The sequence below is a fragment of the Babylonia areolata genome, chromosome 23 (assembly GCF_041734735.1).
Source record: "Babylonia areolata isolate BAREFJ2019XMU chromosome 23, ASM4173473v1, whole genome shotgun sequence".
Lineage (NCBI taxonomy): Eukaryota > Metazoa > Mollusca > Gastropoda > Neogastropoda > Buccinidae > Babylonia > Babylonia areolata.
The window spans coordinates 29,697,353-29,714,898 of record NC_134898.1 but is presented as its reverse complement, the minus strand read 5'-3'; the positions used below and the strand labels follow the sequence as shown (position 1 = coordinate 29,714,898).

The following is a 17,546-nucleotide window of genomic DNA, read 5'->3' as shown; positions in this document are numbered from 1 at the left end:
TCTCTCTACCGGAAAATAGATGTCACAGTCACCCAAGACTGGAACGAAACGATACAATCCTTCTACAAACAAGTTGACAGTTCGCTTCCCCTTCCCAGCTCAGAGTTAAAACTCACGCAGAATGGGAGGTCAGTGCATATACTTCTTTTTTGGCTTTTTGGAACATTGCTTGCGGTGGTATGTAGGTATGAGATGGAAGATCCATCCAGAACCTCCAGAGCTCTGGACTTTGAAAGTGGACTGAGCAATAGTGCACATTTGGCGCTGTATGTGTGGACTGAGCAATGGCGCACATTTGGCGCTGTATGTGTGGACTGAGCAATGGCGCACATTTGGCGCTGTATGTGTGGACTGAGCAATGGCGCACATTTGGCGCTGTATGTGTGGACTGAGCAATGGAGCACACTTGGCGCTGTATGTGTGGACTGAGCAATGGCGCACATTTGGCGCTGTATGTGTGGACTGAGCAATGGCGCACATTTGACGGCGTCTGTGAAACACTGCTCGTCGAAATTTCGACACTGGCCAAATGATCATAGCCCACATGGGAAATCAGGTGTAGCAGCCTATTCGTACCCCCCACCTCTACCCCATCCCTCCTCTGGGTTTTACCCCGGGGCATTATTGGCTTGCCTCTTACGCCCGAGGGGTCCTTTTTTGCTAAACAGCATCGACCACCCCTAATTAGAGCTTACCCGTTTTCAAGGGTTTCGGGTTTTCTAAGCTATTGAGATAGAAAGGGGGGTCGTTCTGGGTTAAACTTTTCTAACACTTCGGTTTTTTTGGTTGTTTTTTTTTTTCTCTTTTCCACTAAAACTTAACGTAAGCAAACGTGGGGTGCGGGGGAGGGGGGGGGGGTTCTACTTTGACAGCCTGTATTGATTCCAACTGGGCTAGATTTCATATGATATGATATGGATACTTATATAGCGCCTATCCTCAGTCAGAGACCAAGCTCCAAGCACTCTGCAAACACGGGGTCATTTGCACAACAGGCTGCCTACCTTGGTAGAGCCGACCACTCTGTTATTGTGCCTGAAGTCATTTCAAGCTACACTGGAATAAACCCCATATCCATAACGAGAGAGGATATAGACTCCATTCAGAGGGGGTGGGTGGGGGGGGGGTGTCAGTTCTGACGCTGGAGTTTACCCCCAGGGGCCATTCCGGACTTGGGTTTATATAGACCCCGGGATAAATGTGTGCTAGCCAGATTTGAACCTGGGGTAAAAACCAGTGGGGGTACGAACAGGCTGCCACACCGGCACAGACAGAGACCATGTGTTGAGAACATGCGAACATTCCATGGCTCCATCGTCAGCATCAGTCAGAACACCCTCTGTCCGTTTCGTTTTCTGAACATGCGCAGGCCACATCACGCCCTTTACTGCCTGACATGTGGCAGTAAACCTTGTTTGTTTTCTACGTTTGAACAGGGATGACACGTTGCAGGATGGCTATGGTTATCTTCATTTAATATCAATATTTGATTATTTGATATCAACTGAGATGAACTGGTACGTGATCTGACGCTCAGTCATGACAGTAAGTTCTGTAGGCATGCGCTGAATTAAAGGACATTCAGCGTGATTCCAATTACTCATATAAGATACAAGAGTTGTCTTTCTTAGACTTTAAAAAAAATTATATTTGTGTGTGTGTGTGTGTGTGTGTGTGTGTGTGTGTGTGTGTGTGTGTGTGTGTGTGTAATTTCCAAACAAGGGGCTCGCACTAAAATACAGCTTTTTGTCGGAAAGGAAGTGAGTGTTAAGAAAAAAAATCAGAAGGGGTAACTGAAGATGGTTTTTCCCTCCCTAAAAGCAACTCTTTCACTTATGATATATAACGTTTTGACGTATGGTGAGAGCACTGGGTTCAGAACATCATCAAACAATGATGTGGGGTGATGGGCAGAAGATATGAGACTTCCGAGGGCATACATGACAGGTAACCTAGGTGACAGATAAACTGAACGTCATTCTGACAAACTAGTTCTCTACACACATACTTCAAAAGCAGGCGGGTGGACATGAATGGTGGGTTTAGAGTCCCATCCACGAGAACAGCACAATTAACAACGAACGTTTTATTCTCACTATCATACGCACTTCCGACACTGACACATGAAATGTGCATCAGTCTGGAACCTCATATTAATCATGTACGCTATTATGTACATACGTTTTTGCTAACATTGTAATTATCCTATGATATCACTCAGTTCAGTTGTTGATCCGAATAATAAGAATGAATGCTTTACACCCCCCCCCCCCCACACACACACACCACACACACACATCAATGTCTCTTACCTCATACATGCAAACTAAGTTGGCAAGTACAAGTAAGAGACTGAGAATGCTTAAGGGTGGTTTTTGACAAGGTTATGTTTTAGTTAATAATGAACGCAAAGAGGAAGCAGCATTCACAATAGGTTCTTGTAATGACGCGAAGAATTTTCAGAAGGTAACAGTCTGAGGAAGAGTGGGGAGTTCTTGAGGGAGAGTAAATACTGGTAAGATCAGAAAGACTATAGGAAGAGTGGAAAGCAGAGAAGCAGAAACACGCAACTGTGCAATCAATTCTCGCCTTAACAGGGAGCCAGTGCAGAGTATGGAGGTGATGAGAAATGTGATCAGTACGTGGGACTCTGAGAGTCAGACGGGCAACATAGCAGGATGTGGGTAAACTGAAAGGACTGAGACTTTAAAAAAAAGAGAACTTTCGAATTAAGAGAGAGATCGATAGTCTGACTGACAGACAGTCGGTCAGATGGATGGATGGATACAATAATTATGTAGTTAATCAGGTAATTAGACCAGTAGGCAGTTAGACAGGGATGTAGGTAAGTAGGCAGGCAGACAGGAAGACAAGCAGGAAGGCGAGCATGTAGGTTGGTAGCCAGGTATGTAAACCTTCAAATGCAACAGTTCCTTCTCAAGAGATATTCTACGGTGAAAGACCAAGGGAAAAGTCCTGTGAAGCCTGTCGACAAACTTACTTCACAGACTCAATAACCCATTTTGCCTTTCGTCAAGGTATCGGCCTCCTGCAGGGGATGAGTACGGTTTTACCCAATCAGAAAACCTGGGCTGGGTTGCATTAGCGAAGGCAAAGTGCTGCAAAGAGCGCTCGTGTAACCCCAGCTCTGTTGTGCACAATTCGCAGAAATGGATTAGACGAATATTACATTAAAATGAAATACGATAAGATTCGATTTGTTGTTGGTGGTGTTGTTGGTTTTGGTGTTGGTGTTGCTGGTGTTGTTATTGTTGTTGTCAGCTAGTCATGACATGTCACCGATTTACTTGTTGGGGGTGATGGGAGTCCACTTCGGCGGATGCAGCCTGACAGGCCTCGTTGGGCGACTTCTGGTCTGGGGAGAGAAGAGGCTGTACCACAACAGCTGAGGTGTCTGCCCCACTTGGCGGGCTCTGCTCTTTCTGGTGACCCCTTCCCCTCCTCACTCCTCCGGCCTTCGTCTTCGTCTCCCCCTCGCTGCCATGGACTGACCCGTTCCACTCCTGCAGCCCTGGAAGTGGGGGAGAGTGCTGGAGTGGGGCGGAGGTGGTGGTGGTGGAGGTGTGAAGACAAGGCTGTGTTGCCTCCTCGTCGTGATCCATACTGTGGCTTTGGTGCTGGCTGTCTGTTTAGCTCTCAGCTTGGGGATCAGTCACTGCAACACACTGGATTCAATGTCTTGTAATAGTAGTTTTAGAAACGGTCATGTGGGTTCAGTATTCACATGTTTTGTTGTTGTTGTTGTTGTTGGTGTGTGTGTGTGTGTGTGTGTGTGTGTGTGTGTGCGTGCGTGTGTTAAACCAACGATGACGAAATGGACAGTGTCATGTTTCCTTCAGGAGGACCGTTGCCTTTATCCCACATCAAATTTTTGCCTTCCCGAAGAAAACATGTTTCCTGGAATGGAGTTATATTTGACATTATAGCTGTGACATCAATGTAATGTATGACACTGTTGATCCTGTAGTATTTCTCTGTTCAGCTACGTAACAAGCACCCCTCGTATATACGTTTCTTCCAGTGTGTGTGTGTGTGTGTGTGTGTGTGTGTGTGTGTGTGTGTATGTGTGTGTTTCTTTTTTGTGTTTGTGTATACTATGTATAATCAAATAAATAAATAATAATGACAATAAATAGATGCAAAAAATCAGACATGTCAGTCCTGCTACTGTCAACTGCGGCGCATTAGTGCCGTCCGGAAATATCTGTCCACTGACGCAACATCTAGACTTGTCGTTTCTCTCATTCTCTCTCGCCTTGACTACTGTAACTCTCTATTGTCTGGTTTGCCTGCTTCATCCATTCAGTCCCTTCAGCGCATACAAAACTCTGCTGCCCGACTCGTCCTCAGAAAGAAAAGATCTGAGCACATCACTCTTCTTTTGCAACATCTCCACTGGCTCCCTGTCTCACACCTAATAAAGTACAAGATCAGCACTCTATGTTATAGATGCATTCACAAAACTGCCCCTTCCTATCTCTGCGGCTGCCTTCACCTCTACACTTCATCTCGCTCACTACGATCGACTTCGGATCCACTCTGTTTACGCATACCCAGATTCAAACACTCGACTGTTGGCCTCCGTTCTTTCTCTGTCTCTGGACCTTGCGATTGGAATGAACTTCCTCTTTCGCTTCGTCAAGTCTCCACACTCAGCTCTTTCAAGTCTGGCCTTAAAACCCACCTCTTCCCAAAACAGCCTCCCTTGCCTGCCCTTCCTTGCCTTTAGTTTCTACAGTTTTAGAGTTATTATGCATGCGTGTGAATGACTGGTGCGAAAGCGCTTTGATTTGTCTCTGCACAAGATTCAGCGCTATATAAATACCATTATTATTATATTATGATTATGATTATGATTATTATTATTATTAAATAAATAGATAAATAAATAAAAGGCTTTCTTCTTCTATGTTTCGCCAATAGAATGATGTGGTCGAATATTTCATCACTATCACCATTTCCAGATAGTACTTAAAAAAAATACATGTTTTTCTTACTTTTGAATATTTTTCAGGCAATAATTGCTTTTTTTAACTTCCTATTTCCAACTGAAAAACGCAAAGTGGTGAACAAGCTGTGACAGTCTGAGTACTTGAACTTCAAATACAATGTGAAGATAAGGTGGAATATGAATAATTTCAAGGCAAATATGGTTTCCAAATTAAAATTTAGCTTTCATTAAAAGATAGTTTTGATATATTACTGAACTTTATGGTTTCCAAATTAAATTTTAGCTTTCATTGAAAGATAGTTTTGAAATATTACTGACCTTTTATAACTTTCATGGAACTTGCAATGATATGTCAAAATACGTGTATATGTAGATGCATATGTAATGCCCATGCTTTAACTGCATGTATTTACATGTGCATTTAGAAGCATGGATCTACATAGGCTGAATGGATGTTTTCTTTCCATTTGCAAGCTGAATGTTTTCTTCCTTTTTATTTTTTATTCTATTTCATTTTTTACTTTATTTTGATGGGTTTTTTTTCTGACATTATATTGTTGTCCATTTTTCTTCTTTTAATTTTATTTCTTGTCTTAACGTATTAAAATGAATAAACAATTCTTAAGTTAAACAGAAGAGAAAGATAATGAATGGTTTATTTGTTCAATAAATGAAAGAACAGAAAACATCAAACCAGGAGGCCAGAGATTTTTTGTTGTTGTTGTTGTTGTTGATCTTGTTGTTATTTGTTGTTTTTATTTAGTTTGCCTTTTATTTTTTTGCTTGTTTGTTTGTTTGTTTTGTTGTTGTTTTTGTTGTTGTTGTTGTTGTTGTTGTTTTCGTTTGTGTGTGTGTGTGTGTGCGTGCATGTGTTTGTTGTTTTTTTTTTTTGGTATGTACAATCATTCTGATGAAATATTTGCTATGACAACCAGACAGAAGGAGACACAAACAGACACACAGACGGTCACAAGCAAGACATGAAGACGGATTCAAACACTCACGCTGACTGACGCCACTGCCACCAGAATACAACCACTGTGACCCACACACTGACTCAGATATCAAAAGCCACCCACACACCATGCAACAGCGTTCGGATAAAGGCAAACACAGGTCCTTGGTATACATAGCCTGACAGCACCCTCTCAACTGGAGCCACCACTCCCACCTCTCTCCCTCCCCCCGCCCCTCTCTTCACACTGACGTCCCCAAAACTTTAGACTGTAAACAAGCCTGATATCTGATAACCGCAGACAACAAATCAGCCGTGAAGTTTCTTCACTTCACTGAGCACGACAGTTTACAACGCTGAATATAATTTACATTCACGACATGACATTGACACAAATTAGCTGCTGTACAGAGGGGCTCAATGCCACATTAACACCGAGGAGCAAAAAACCTACAATAATGGTAGATATAAACAATGACTGAATGAATTGATGAATAAATGAGAGAACACAAACACGAAATTTGGTGGTCGCAATCCTTCAAAAAAGGCTGGCATGTGTCTGGAGATATGTATGAATATATTCACTCAAAAAAGGGTAGAAACTGAAGAATTCTGGTGAACAAATGATTAAAGAAGCAAGAAACGAAGACTAGCATCATGAAGATTGGAAGAAAAGACGACGATGACGATGAAACTTTGGGAATGAAACCAAACGACGATGATAATGATGAGCTGGGTACAGGAAGTGAACAGTCGACAGTCCACAGGAGAACCGAAGCAACACACTGAGTCACACAAACACAAGCTATAGGGCAATGGTAGAAAGATCACTGCTCGTTAGGTATTGCTAGCCTGATGGCTGGAACCACACAGAACACTGACTGCAGACCTGCGGCCACCTGGATGAAAAACGAAAAAAACGAAAATCTATCCTCACAAAGTGGTTACCAACCAACTTAGCAACCAGCGCTGCAGAGAATCCAAGACACACAACAATCTCAGTCGTAGGCGAAATGCCTAGAAAAGTGTTACCGGCTAGACAGGAGAACTGAACCTCGTTCATCAGTGACTATCAAAACGCATGGCCGTGAGCTCCATGCTTCCACCAGATCCCCATCCTAACTCTCAAGCTGAGTCGGGCTCGTGTAGGAGGCAGGGGTATGCATCAAACAGGTGGCAGCGCCAAACATATATTCACAACATGACACACAAAGTTACCACTGCACAGAGAGGCTCAATTTCACATCAACGAGAGGCACTGACCAACAATATCAACACAGATATATAACTTCCATCTCTTTCCCCATCCCCTTCCACTTCCGGCATATACTGTTTTGTTGTAATGCGGGAATCACACGTCAGCCACGAAGGCTTTTCCATGTGTTTGCATATACCTCCTACTCAACGTAAAAAAAAAAAAAAAAAAAAAAAAAAAATGTAAACATCGACATAAAACAATACCAAACCATATAACACAAGGAAATAGGGCATAGAATCATCAGTTACAAAGCACCCTTATTAAACAACACCAAGCTATAAAACACTATAGATACATCGATCATCTGAAAATTCTTATACTTTCATTTCCGACACCTGTGCCCGTTGTTCGCACTTAAAATATTAATTGTCAGTACGTGGTGCACATGATGAGCTATATATGTTCATCGTATCAGTTACCCTCGCTGCACATTCATGTACAGACAATCCTTGGGCTCTCCACATACAGTTTATGACTGGAACAGATGCCAGGGGAATGGTAACGTGGGTTACCTGCATTCGAAAATACTTATGTGGTAGTGGTCTTGCGTTTGTTGTGGCTTAATCGATAGACTGGACGTATTCAGGATGTTCTTGTTGCTTTAAACAGCGTATGGTTGACCGTTGATGACAGGAATTAACTACAATGTTCAAATTAGTGAAATATTTTCCTTTTTCAGATTGTTTAAAACGAATCATTAAACAGAACCACATAGAAATTTAATCAAAAATTTAGTAAAAAATTCACTTTAGTCATTCGGTTGATCTCTCTCTCTCTCTCTCTCTCTCTCTGTCTCTCTCTGTGTGTGTCTGTCTGTCTCTATCTCGGTCTGTCTGTCTGGCTGTCCCTCTCTCTTAGATGATCGTAACTGACAAACTCCAGCATGAACCGGTGTGGAGTGATCACAGCACGTGAGACACACAATCAACCCCCAAGTTATTACCACACACAAACGCAGCATTCATTGGTATACACTCACTCACATATACGAGTATGCATAACACAAAGTAAAATAACTAACACACGCGCACACGCATGATTATTTCCATGTAAAAACACCAAAACAGAGATGCGAATCTAAAAATAGTTTAGATATATAGCAACGGAAAATGCTGTACAAGCCTAAAAAGGTATGCAAACGATCGAGCTTATCTGCTTGGAGACCACAGACACAATCCGCACATACACACACACACACACACGCGCATTCACACACACACGCACACGCGCGCACGCAGAGAGAGACAAAACAAGACGAGACAAAATTCTGTATTTCCGAGGATAATAGATAAGGTCGTAAGCATGGTTTTGATGAAATACATAGGAAAAATGAACATTAAACCATTACACACACACACACACACACACACACACACACACACACACACACACACACACTGAGGCACAAATTATGTTTTAATAAAATACGAAGGAAAAAAGAACTTAAAAAGACACACGTACACTCACAGACACGCACGCACACACATAATTATGCACTCTCACACACGTAGAGAGGGAGAGAGCGAGAGAGAGTCAGAGAAAGAGAGGGAGACAGATAGACAGACAGACATATAGGCAGACGACAGAGAGAGAGAGAGAGAGAGAGAGAGAGAGAGAGAGAGAGAGAGAGAGAGAGAGAAATGGGAATTATCATGGGAAAAGGAACAATTTTAACAAAATCGTGTGAAACGGTAAAACTATTGTTTACCAATAAGCCTACATCTATGAGGTTGTCATTGAAATTTGATTCTGAATTCATTTGATGTGTGATCTAGACAGATTAAAAGGCAATGGGTTAGATTATACATCTGAAAAGTCGGATCATGCAGATGTTGCTTGCTTTGTATGTGTATTCGGTGCGGCGAGATGAAAAACAGCATGTGCAGAACGGTTTTAATCATAGACGTGATTTTTCTTTCTTTTTTCGTTTTTATTTATTTATTTAAATAAAAAAAAATTATTTGTGTGTGTGTGTGTGTGTGTGTGTGTGTGTGTGTGTGTGTGTGCTCAGGTGGTGTTGCTTTTGCATACAGAAAGAAATATTGTAATTATATAACCACTCTACCAAACAAAGACAACAACTCGGCATGGTTCATGATAAAATCATCTTTAACGGGATATGATAAAGATGTGTGTGTTGGAGTGGTTTACATCCCTCCTGAAGGATCAGTGTATAGTAGTGTTGATATGTTTGATGACGTTGAAAAGACGCTCTTTGATATACAAAGTAAATATGATTTTTATATTCTGTTAGCAGGTAACTTTAATGCTTATACAAAAAATTTGAAAGATTTTATTGATCAACATCAGAGCGATAGTAAAGGTCAATTCCATGATTTGATCAATGTTTTAGATGAGCAGTTATATCCAGTTAAGTGTAGACATAATCAAGATAATCGTCGACCAAACAACTATGGGTATAGATTGATTGACTTGTGTAAATCGTCTTCATTGTATATTCATAATGGAAGAGCAGGGAGAGATGACGGAATCGGAATGTTCACTAGTAATGGCTGTACTGTTGTTGACTACATGACTGGATCCCCCTTTAAAAAAATAAATAAATAAATAACAGATTTTACTATTTCCCCATTTGATGCTTTATTATCTGACGTGCACAGCCCGTTGATCTTGTCTCTGAGTGTCACATATTGAATCATAAAAATCATACTGAAACAGTTGTCAAACCGTGTCATAAAAAATGTGCCACATCAAATTTAACAGGTCAGAATGAAATAATACGAAAATGGGAACACGAAAAGGCTGCTTCTTTTCAAGAAAATTTATCTAACGCTGAGCTTACGCAATCGATTGCTGATGATATTGACGTCATAAATGATAAGCTCGCAAACATTCTGATTCAGACGGCAAAAGATACTCTTGGGACATATGAAATCCGTACTTCTAAGACAAAACGTAAGATAGTTGCAGCTGGTTTGATTCCACATTCCACAACGAAGCCGATCAGAAAATTTTAAAGCTAAACACAGAGTTTAAAAAAAGAGAGATTCTAGTGAAAATAGAGACAGGCTCGAAAGAGCCAGCATAAGTTACAAGTCCGTTTTAAAGAAAGCAGAAAAATCGTGGAGAAAAAATGTCACAGAGAACTACGAAGTTTACGCAAATGCAATTCAAGAGAAATATGGAATAGAATTAAAAAGAAAAAGAAAACATCATTTCCCATAAATTTAGAAGACATGTTTCACCATTTCAGCAACCTCAACGTTAATGATAATGAACATATTGACAGTACAACGGCAATGCACATTATCAATTTAGAGGATAATGATGATATTTTGAATGCACGTATTACTGAAGATGAAATTATTTCTGCCATCAAAAGACTGAAGAAAGGCAAAAGTGCTGGTGAAGACAGGATTCGTAATGAATATATCATTAACAGCGTTCCTTTGCTGACAGAAACATATTGTAAATTATTTAACAAGGTACTGGACGAAGGCGTGGTACCAGAAAAATGGGTATCCGATGCAACCAAGACACTTGTATGCTCTCTGGTTCTCTCAAGATTGGATTACTGCAACTCTCTTTTGGCCGGCCTTCCCAAATATCTGTTAGACAGACTCCAACGAATTCAGAATAACGCTGCCAGACTCATTTGCAGAGCTTCTAAATTTGACCATGTTTCCCCGCTCCTTCAGTCTCTCCACTGGTTGCCTGTTTCTGATCGAATAGACTATAAGCTATCCACTCTGACCTTTTCTGCAGTCAACGGATCTGGCCCCAAGTATCTTTCTGAACTCCTCCATATCTATACCTCGTCTCGCCAGCTCCGTTCTTCCTCTGATACTCGACTTCTCATGATACCTCACGTCAGAAGTAAGACCTATGGACACAGATCGTTTTCTTTTCAATCGCCAAAGACGTGGAACAAGCTCCCTGATAACCTCCGTCATTCTGATTCCCTCGCATCTTCTAAATCTCGTCTCAAAACTCACCTTTTCCCTCAGCAGTAAGTTCAATTGTGGCAGGTCCACTTTCTTTGCGTTAGCTGTACTTGATTATGTCTGTATACATATGTATGTGTACATAACTACATGCATGTATATGAATGTGTATTGTGTGTGCGTGTGTTTATGTAAGTTTGTGCCTGCCTATGTGTGCGTATGTGTTAGAGTAGCTGTTAGACATGTATGTTAAAATGTATGTATGCAGTGCGTGTGTGTGTGTGTGTGTGTGTGTGTGTGTGTGTGTGTGTGTGTGTGTGTGTGTGTGTAGTCACATTTTGATATGTGTATGTAACATAGATGTAATGTTTTATGTTAACAAAAGCGTTTTTGTAAAGCACCTAAAGCAGATTTCTGGATAGTGTGCTCTATAAGTATCCATTATTATTATTATTATTATCCGGCTTGATATTGCCATCGTATGAAGGTAAAGGTGATACACTTTACTATAACTCTGCTCAGCTGTGTTGGTAAACTATTCACTACAGTGTTAAATGCTAGACTGACTGATTATATCAATGTAAACAATATACTTTCAGGGGCCCAAGCAGGATTTAGACAGTCCCATTCTACATTAGATCAAATGTTTGTTTTGAAATCACTAATTGATATTTTCTCCACGAAAAAGAAGAGAAGAAACTTTATTGTGCTTTTGTTGATTTAAAAAAAAGCCTTTGATTCAATTTGGAGAAGTGGGTTATGGCAAAAACTTGTCCATGAAGGCGTGAATGGTAAAATTTTGCGTGTCATAATGAACCTGTATGATATAATGACTACCAAGTTAAACCGATCTCTCAGTCAAAGAAGGCTACTCACTTGCGTATAATACATGTATGATAGAATTAAGTCATGTGTGTTTTTAAATGGTGAAAACTCTTATTTCTTTAGCATTTGTAAAAGTGTACGACAAGAAGAAATTCTCTCGCCTTTGGTTTTTCGCTGTATCTCAATGATTAGAGTCAACTTAACTGAGCATAAGAGTCCATCTATTGATCTTTTATTGAATGTTAACATTTCAGACTTAGATAGTTACATGCGATTATTTGTACTCTTGTATGCAGATGACACAATTTTACTTTCGGAGACGAAAGAACGATTACAACAGTCCCTCAATGTTTTTTCACAATATATTGTTTAAAATGGAAACTAGTGGTTAATGTGAAGAAAACTAAAGTGATGATATTTAATTCTACAAAAAAGCAAAAGCCTGTTTTTTAAGTTTGGTGATGCATGTTTGGATGTTGTCGATTCTTTTAAATATCTTGGTATCGAATTTAGTAGAAACGGAACTTTTTACAAAGCTAAAAAAAAAAGTGATTTATGAACAGGCTCAAAAAGCTATTTTTCCGTTACTTCAGTCAGCCAGAAATCAAGATTTACCTTTACATATCGTTCTGGTCATGTACCAGTCCATGATTTTTCCTATTTTGTTGTATGGTGCAGAAATATGGGGTTATGAAAATGTAGATATACTTGAAAAATTAGAATTGAAATTTTTGAAACGCTTGTTCAAACTGAACAGGAATACTATGACCCCAATTGTTTATGGAGAAACTGGTATTTATCCAATTAGTTTGTTAGTGAAAATGAGATTAGTTCGATTTTGGACCAGCTTAGTAATATCAAACACAGAAAAATATTCTTGGAAAATATATTTGATATTACTTGATTTATATCGAAATGGTATTTATTCTTCAAAATGGATGAGTTATATCAGACAAATTTTTAATAGAAACAGGGTATGACTGGGTTTGGGATGCTCAATTCTTCTCAGAGAGGGAATCTTTCTGCAAGAATGTCAACATTGCTTTGAGAGATAGTTTTCAAAATCTATGGAGACGTGCTGTAGAGGCGATTACTAAATGTTTGTATTATCGAAATTTCAAAAGTGGATTTGGTAGAGAAAAGTATATAAGTCAAATGTCTGATAATTACGTTATCAGCTTCTTCAGATTTCGAAGTAGTAATCATAAGCTGGAAACAGAAACAGGGAGACACAAAGGCATACCACGAGAGCTACGGCTTTGTAAGGTTTGTAACATGTCTGTGATTGGGGATGAGTTTCATTTTATAATGGAATGACCCAGTTATGATCAGTTACGAAATAGATATGTTCCTAAAATATTTGTCTCCAAAATCGGTTTTTAATTTTTGTAATATGCTCAAAGGAGGCAAAAAAGTCATTTTAGCTGTAAGTAAGATTATTAGATTTACAAATGTTGCCTAGTTACACTTTTGGAGTTAAAAGACATTTGCGTTTTCTCAACTTTTATGTGACATTGTTGTGTATTTGGAAATATTTGTTCTGGGCATGAAAACATTATTTTGCAGTAATCCCCCATACCCCAGTAGGAGAAAAAGGATAATTAAAACTTGAAACTTGTGTGTGAAGAATTTGCTTTTGTGCATGCATTTTTCTTACCTTTCCTCCACCCCACCCCCAGAGGGCCGGATGTAAAAAAGCAATTGTGCTTATTCCCTTACTCTCGTGAAATAAAATTTCGTTCGTTCGTTTTGTTCGTTCTCTGTGTGTGTGTGTGTGTGTGTGTGTGTGTGTGTGTGTGTGTGTGTGTGTGTGTAATGAAAGAAAGTAGGCCCACAGAACACGCTACCCAACAGAGAGTGGGCATGTGACCTCAGCCACTAGCACCATAAAAGAGCGATATTGTATGATAGTTTTGTCCCTTTTGACACTCTGTCCTATCTGGGCTAGAATTTGATTATCGTGGAAAGTGTCTCGCCCAAGTTTCACCCTCACTCTCCGAGCCAAGACGGCTAGGCTTTAGGATTTTGGATGGTCCCCAAAGGCCAACAATAACCCAAAGCTGCAGTACTGAGAGCAAATGCAATCGTGCCTCCAAGTTTGTCAGTCATAGTCCTTCATGAAAGACAAAGCTGTAAATAAATTACCATCACAGCGAAAAGTGTGTACGCCAGCAACAGGATGGGAGGATCCTTGACGTCAGTCAGCAAACCTGACCTTGCAGTGGAGTGAAGAGCATTACTACTTTCTGCTATTTGCCTTTGTGTCCATGTAGTGGGCCATCAAACGTACAACCCCTTAGCCTTCAGCTCGTAGAAGCTTCTCGTCAGCCTATCTTTGTGACCTGAAGTTATAAATCTCTGTCTCTTGAGCTGACCAATAATCTCAGTGAGCTAAAGCTTGATAAACCCTCTTTGACAGGGTCACAAGGTGAGCCGTTTAATGTCACACCCTGACACAGACTCGGTGGAGTGGTGGTCCAGTGATAAAGCGCTCGACTTGGAAGCGCGAGCCCATGGGTTCGATTCCCACAAGGACCAGGGTTTTTAACACCCTCCCTCCCACACCTCCACTAGACCTTGAGTGGTGGCCTGGCTGTCAGTCTTTCGGATCAGACGATACACCGAAGTTCCGTGTGCAGTATGTACTTAGCGCACGTAAAACAACCAACGGCAACACAAGGTAAATTTCTGTGGAAAAGTCCACTGTGACAGTAAAACAAATACAGAGAAATATATAGCACTGTAGCGGTGGACTCTCCCATAGAGAGAGTGAGTGAGAGAGAGAGTGAGAGAGAGAGAGAGAGAGAGAGAGAGAGAGAGAGAGAGAGACAGCAGACCAAATTCACACATATAAATCTTATTAAGAAAGAAAAGTTATCTAATCCAGTCTAATCCCATCCAATCCGATCGAATCCAACACAGTACAACACAACACAATATAGTACAGTACAGTACAATAAAATACAATAAATTACACTTATTGAACGGCCTCAGACATTAGTTTTCAGCCATTCTGTCTGTCTGTCTAAGACCACCATGCACGCCAGATTGTCTGTCTTGGTCAGCCCAGGTCGAATCTGACACAGGGAGCACTTGAAACATCCACCAGGGTGTTTGCATATCTATGCTGCTTTTTCACCTTGGTTGAAAATAGAAAAAAAAGGTAAGAAAGATCGTTGGGACGTTATAAAGTCACAATGTTTGCCGACAGCATATCCTAACATACCCCCTACCCCCCTACCCCCTCTCTTTATACATACATACATACATATATATATATATATATATTTACAGACACACACTAACACACACACGCAAATATATATATATATATATATATATATATATATATATATATATATATATATATATATATATAAAACTCTTGATAGTAAATCCAAAGATTGAAAACTGGACCCGTTCCTAAACTGGATGATATACGATATGCTACAATAAAATGAATAACAAATCTTAAGCTTTGGTATATTAATTTTTCTTAAAAAAATGAAAATAAACATAATTTTTTAAACTTTGAAACTGATTTGCACCTGGCATAAGTGGGAAGGGGTGAGTTTGTAAGTCTCTCATTCATGGGATGTTAGTCATTTCATTTCTCGGAAGGGGAGGTTAGCATAAAAGCAAGCGACAGTGGTTTTGCACTGCGGTGTTCTTGAAAGGTCACAGAGATGAGATGCTTCCGAAATCTCTTCGGCGTGTCCTACAGAGATCATATCATCAATAAAGAAGTGGAAAAAAAACACCCCCCAAAAAACCCAGAACAGTCAGTAAAACCATCGGATCCCATGATGATCTTACAACAGTCAAGAAACAAAAATCGGAATGGTATGGACACGTCTCAGGATCACGCGGCAGGACTTGCCAAGACCTTGTTGCTTGGTACAGTGCAAGGAAGGAGGAAGGAGACATAAAATGAGGAGGGAGGACAACACCCCAATCGAGAGAGAGAGAGAGGGAAGAACAGAGAGAAATGGAAAGAACTGGTTGCTAGGTCATCAGGTCTTGAGGTCTTGAGGCTACAGGACGGAGAAGAAGAAGAAGGAGTGTCCTACGGGCTTGCTTCTTACAGCTGGCTGCTGACTGAACAGTAACATTCTGACCAAAGCGAAAAGAAACTCACCATGATTTATCGGCAATATCCACGTTTACCCCCCGTAGTGAGTAGTGTTCACAACAAGGCGTGGACGTTCACTTCGTCAGTCACAAAGAGGGTGGAGGGGAAGAAATGTGGGTACTGCCGATTTAGCATGGACAAACATTAAGGTTAAGTCTCTCAGAAACCAGCACAGCAGAAAACCGAAGGGATGGTTAGACTTTTGAATAAAACAACAGTGTTAACATTTTCTTGAAATGTGTAATTGGAAAGATACCAGACAGGACCCACGGGGGCCAGTAGCAAAGAAACATTAATTCACGGAGGACTAAAGGGAAATTTTGATAGTAAACCCCATGATAACAATAATAAACACCACAACACAAACCCGTTGGGCTCATTGGATGATGCTTGACATGTCATCACAGCCAATAATAGCTTTCACCTTTTCTGCCACTTCTCCAACTTTTCTCCCCCGCCCCCTCGTTTTTCAATCTCTTCCCCCACCTACTCCCAGGATCTTAATTTTCATAACAAATTTCTTTCTTTTAACACGGGATATTTACCATACCTTTCTCTTGAAGTCTTATGATGGAGCCAGGACCCATTAATAACTCACTCCGGACGAATAGTTTTCTCCCTTGCTTTCCCCTGCAGACAACCCATTTGTTAGGGCTGGGGGAAAAAATCACAAAAATACAGAGCACAGAGTAACTGAATGAAACTAGCTGTACTTGACCAACTGACCCTTCTCCTCACGTTGTGTGTACGCCCACCCCCATCCCTTAGGTCAGTTCACAGCCCTCAGAAACTGAGTCACTGTCAGTACCTTCTTGCTGGTAGGTTTCTTCACTGCAGATACTTTATTCAACGTCTTCATCAATCTCGTCGATGTCAAAACCTTCAGTTTGAAGCATTTCAATCACTTCAGCAGCAGTAAAAATCTACTGTCGTGATCTAGTTTGCTCCAAAAATTTCCACTTGTACTGCCTGCGACGCCATTTTCGATACGTATGCAGATTAGTTTGTCATGTGGAGCACCAAGGTCAAAGTGGTGTGGCTGCGATTTTTATGCTACCCCATGAGGAAAACATGGAAAAAAAATTAATTGTCAAAACCGTTATAGCGGTCCGTCGTCCGGAGTGAGTCACGCCAAGAGCAACGCCACAACACAATTCGCTACGAACAGAATATGTTGCTCTCGGTGTGTTAATGGGTCTTTACTCCATCATAAGTTTCAGTTTCAGTTTCAGTAGCTCAAGGAGGCGTCACTGCGTTCGGACAAATCCATATACGCTACACCACATCTGCCAAGCAGATGCCTGACCAGCAGCGTAACCCAACGCGCTTAGAGACTTCAAGAGAAAGGTTTGGTAGCTATTCCCTGTGTGTGTGTGTGTGTGTGTGTTGTGATGTTGCTCTTGGTGTGTTAATGGGTCCTGACTCCACCATAAGACTTCAAGAGAAAGGTATGGTAAATATTCCGGGTTATAAGAAAGAAATATGTTATGAAAAGACAC

At 40.6% G+C, this 17,546-nt stretch overlaps 1 protein-coding gene across 1 annotated transcript in view; it reads right to left on the bottom strand.

Annotated features, from left to right (window-relative positions):
- Nucleotides 1–16,789, bottom strand: part of LOC143298075 (organic cation transporter protein-like) — a 33,146-nt gene extending 16,357 nt beyond the window's left edge. Inside the window, exons 1-2 of the mRNA XM_076610755.1 lie at nt 16,598–16,789; nt 3,309–3,686 (exon numbers count right to left, since the gene is read on the bottom strand). Coding sequence (XP_076466870.1) covers nt 3,309–3,623 — 315 coding nt within the window. The 5' untranslated portion in view covers nt 3,624–3,686; nt 16,598–16,789. The remainder of the gene's footprint in view (nt 1–3,308; nt 3,687–16,597) is intronic.
- Nucleotides 16,790–17,546: the final 757 nt, after the last annotated feature.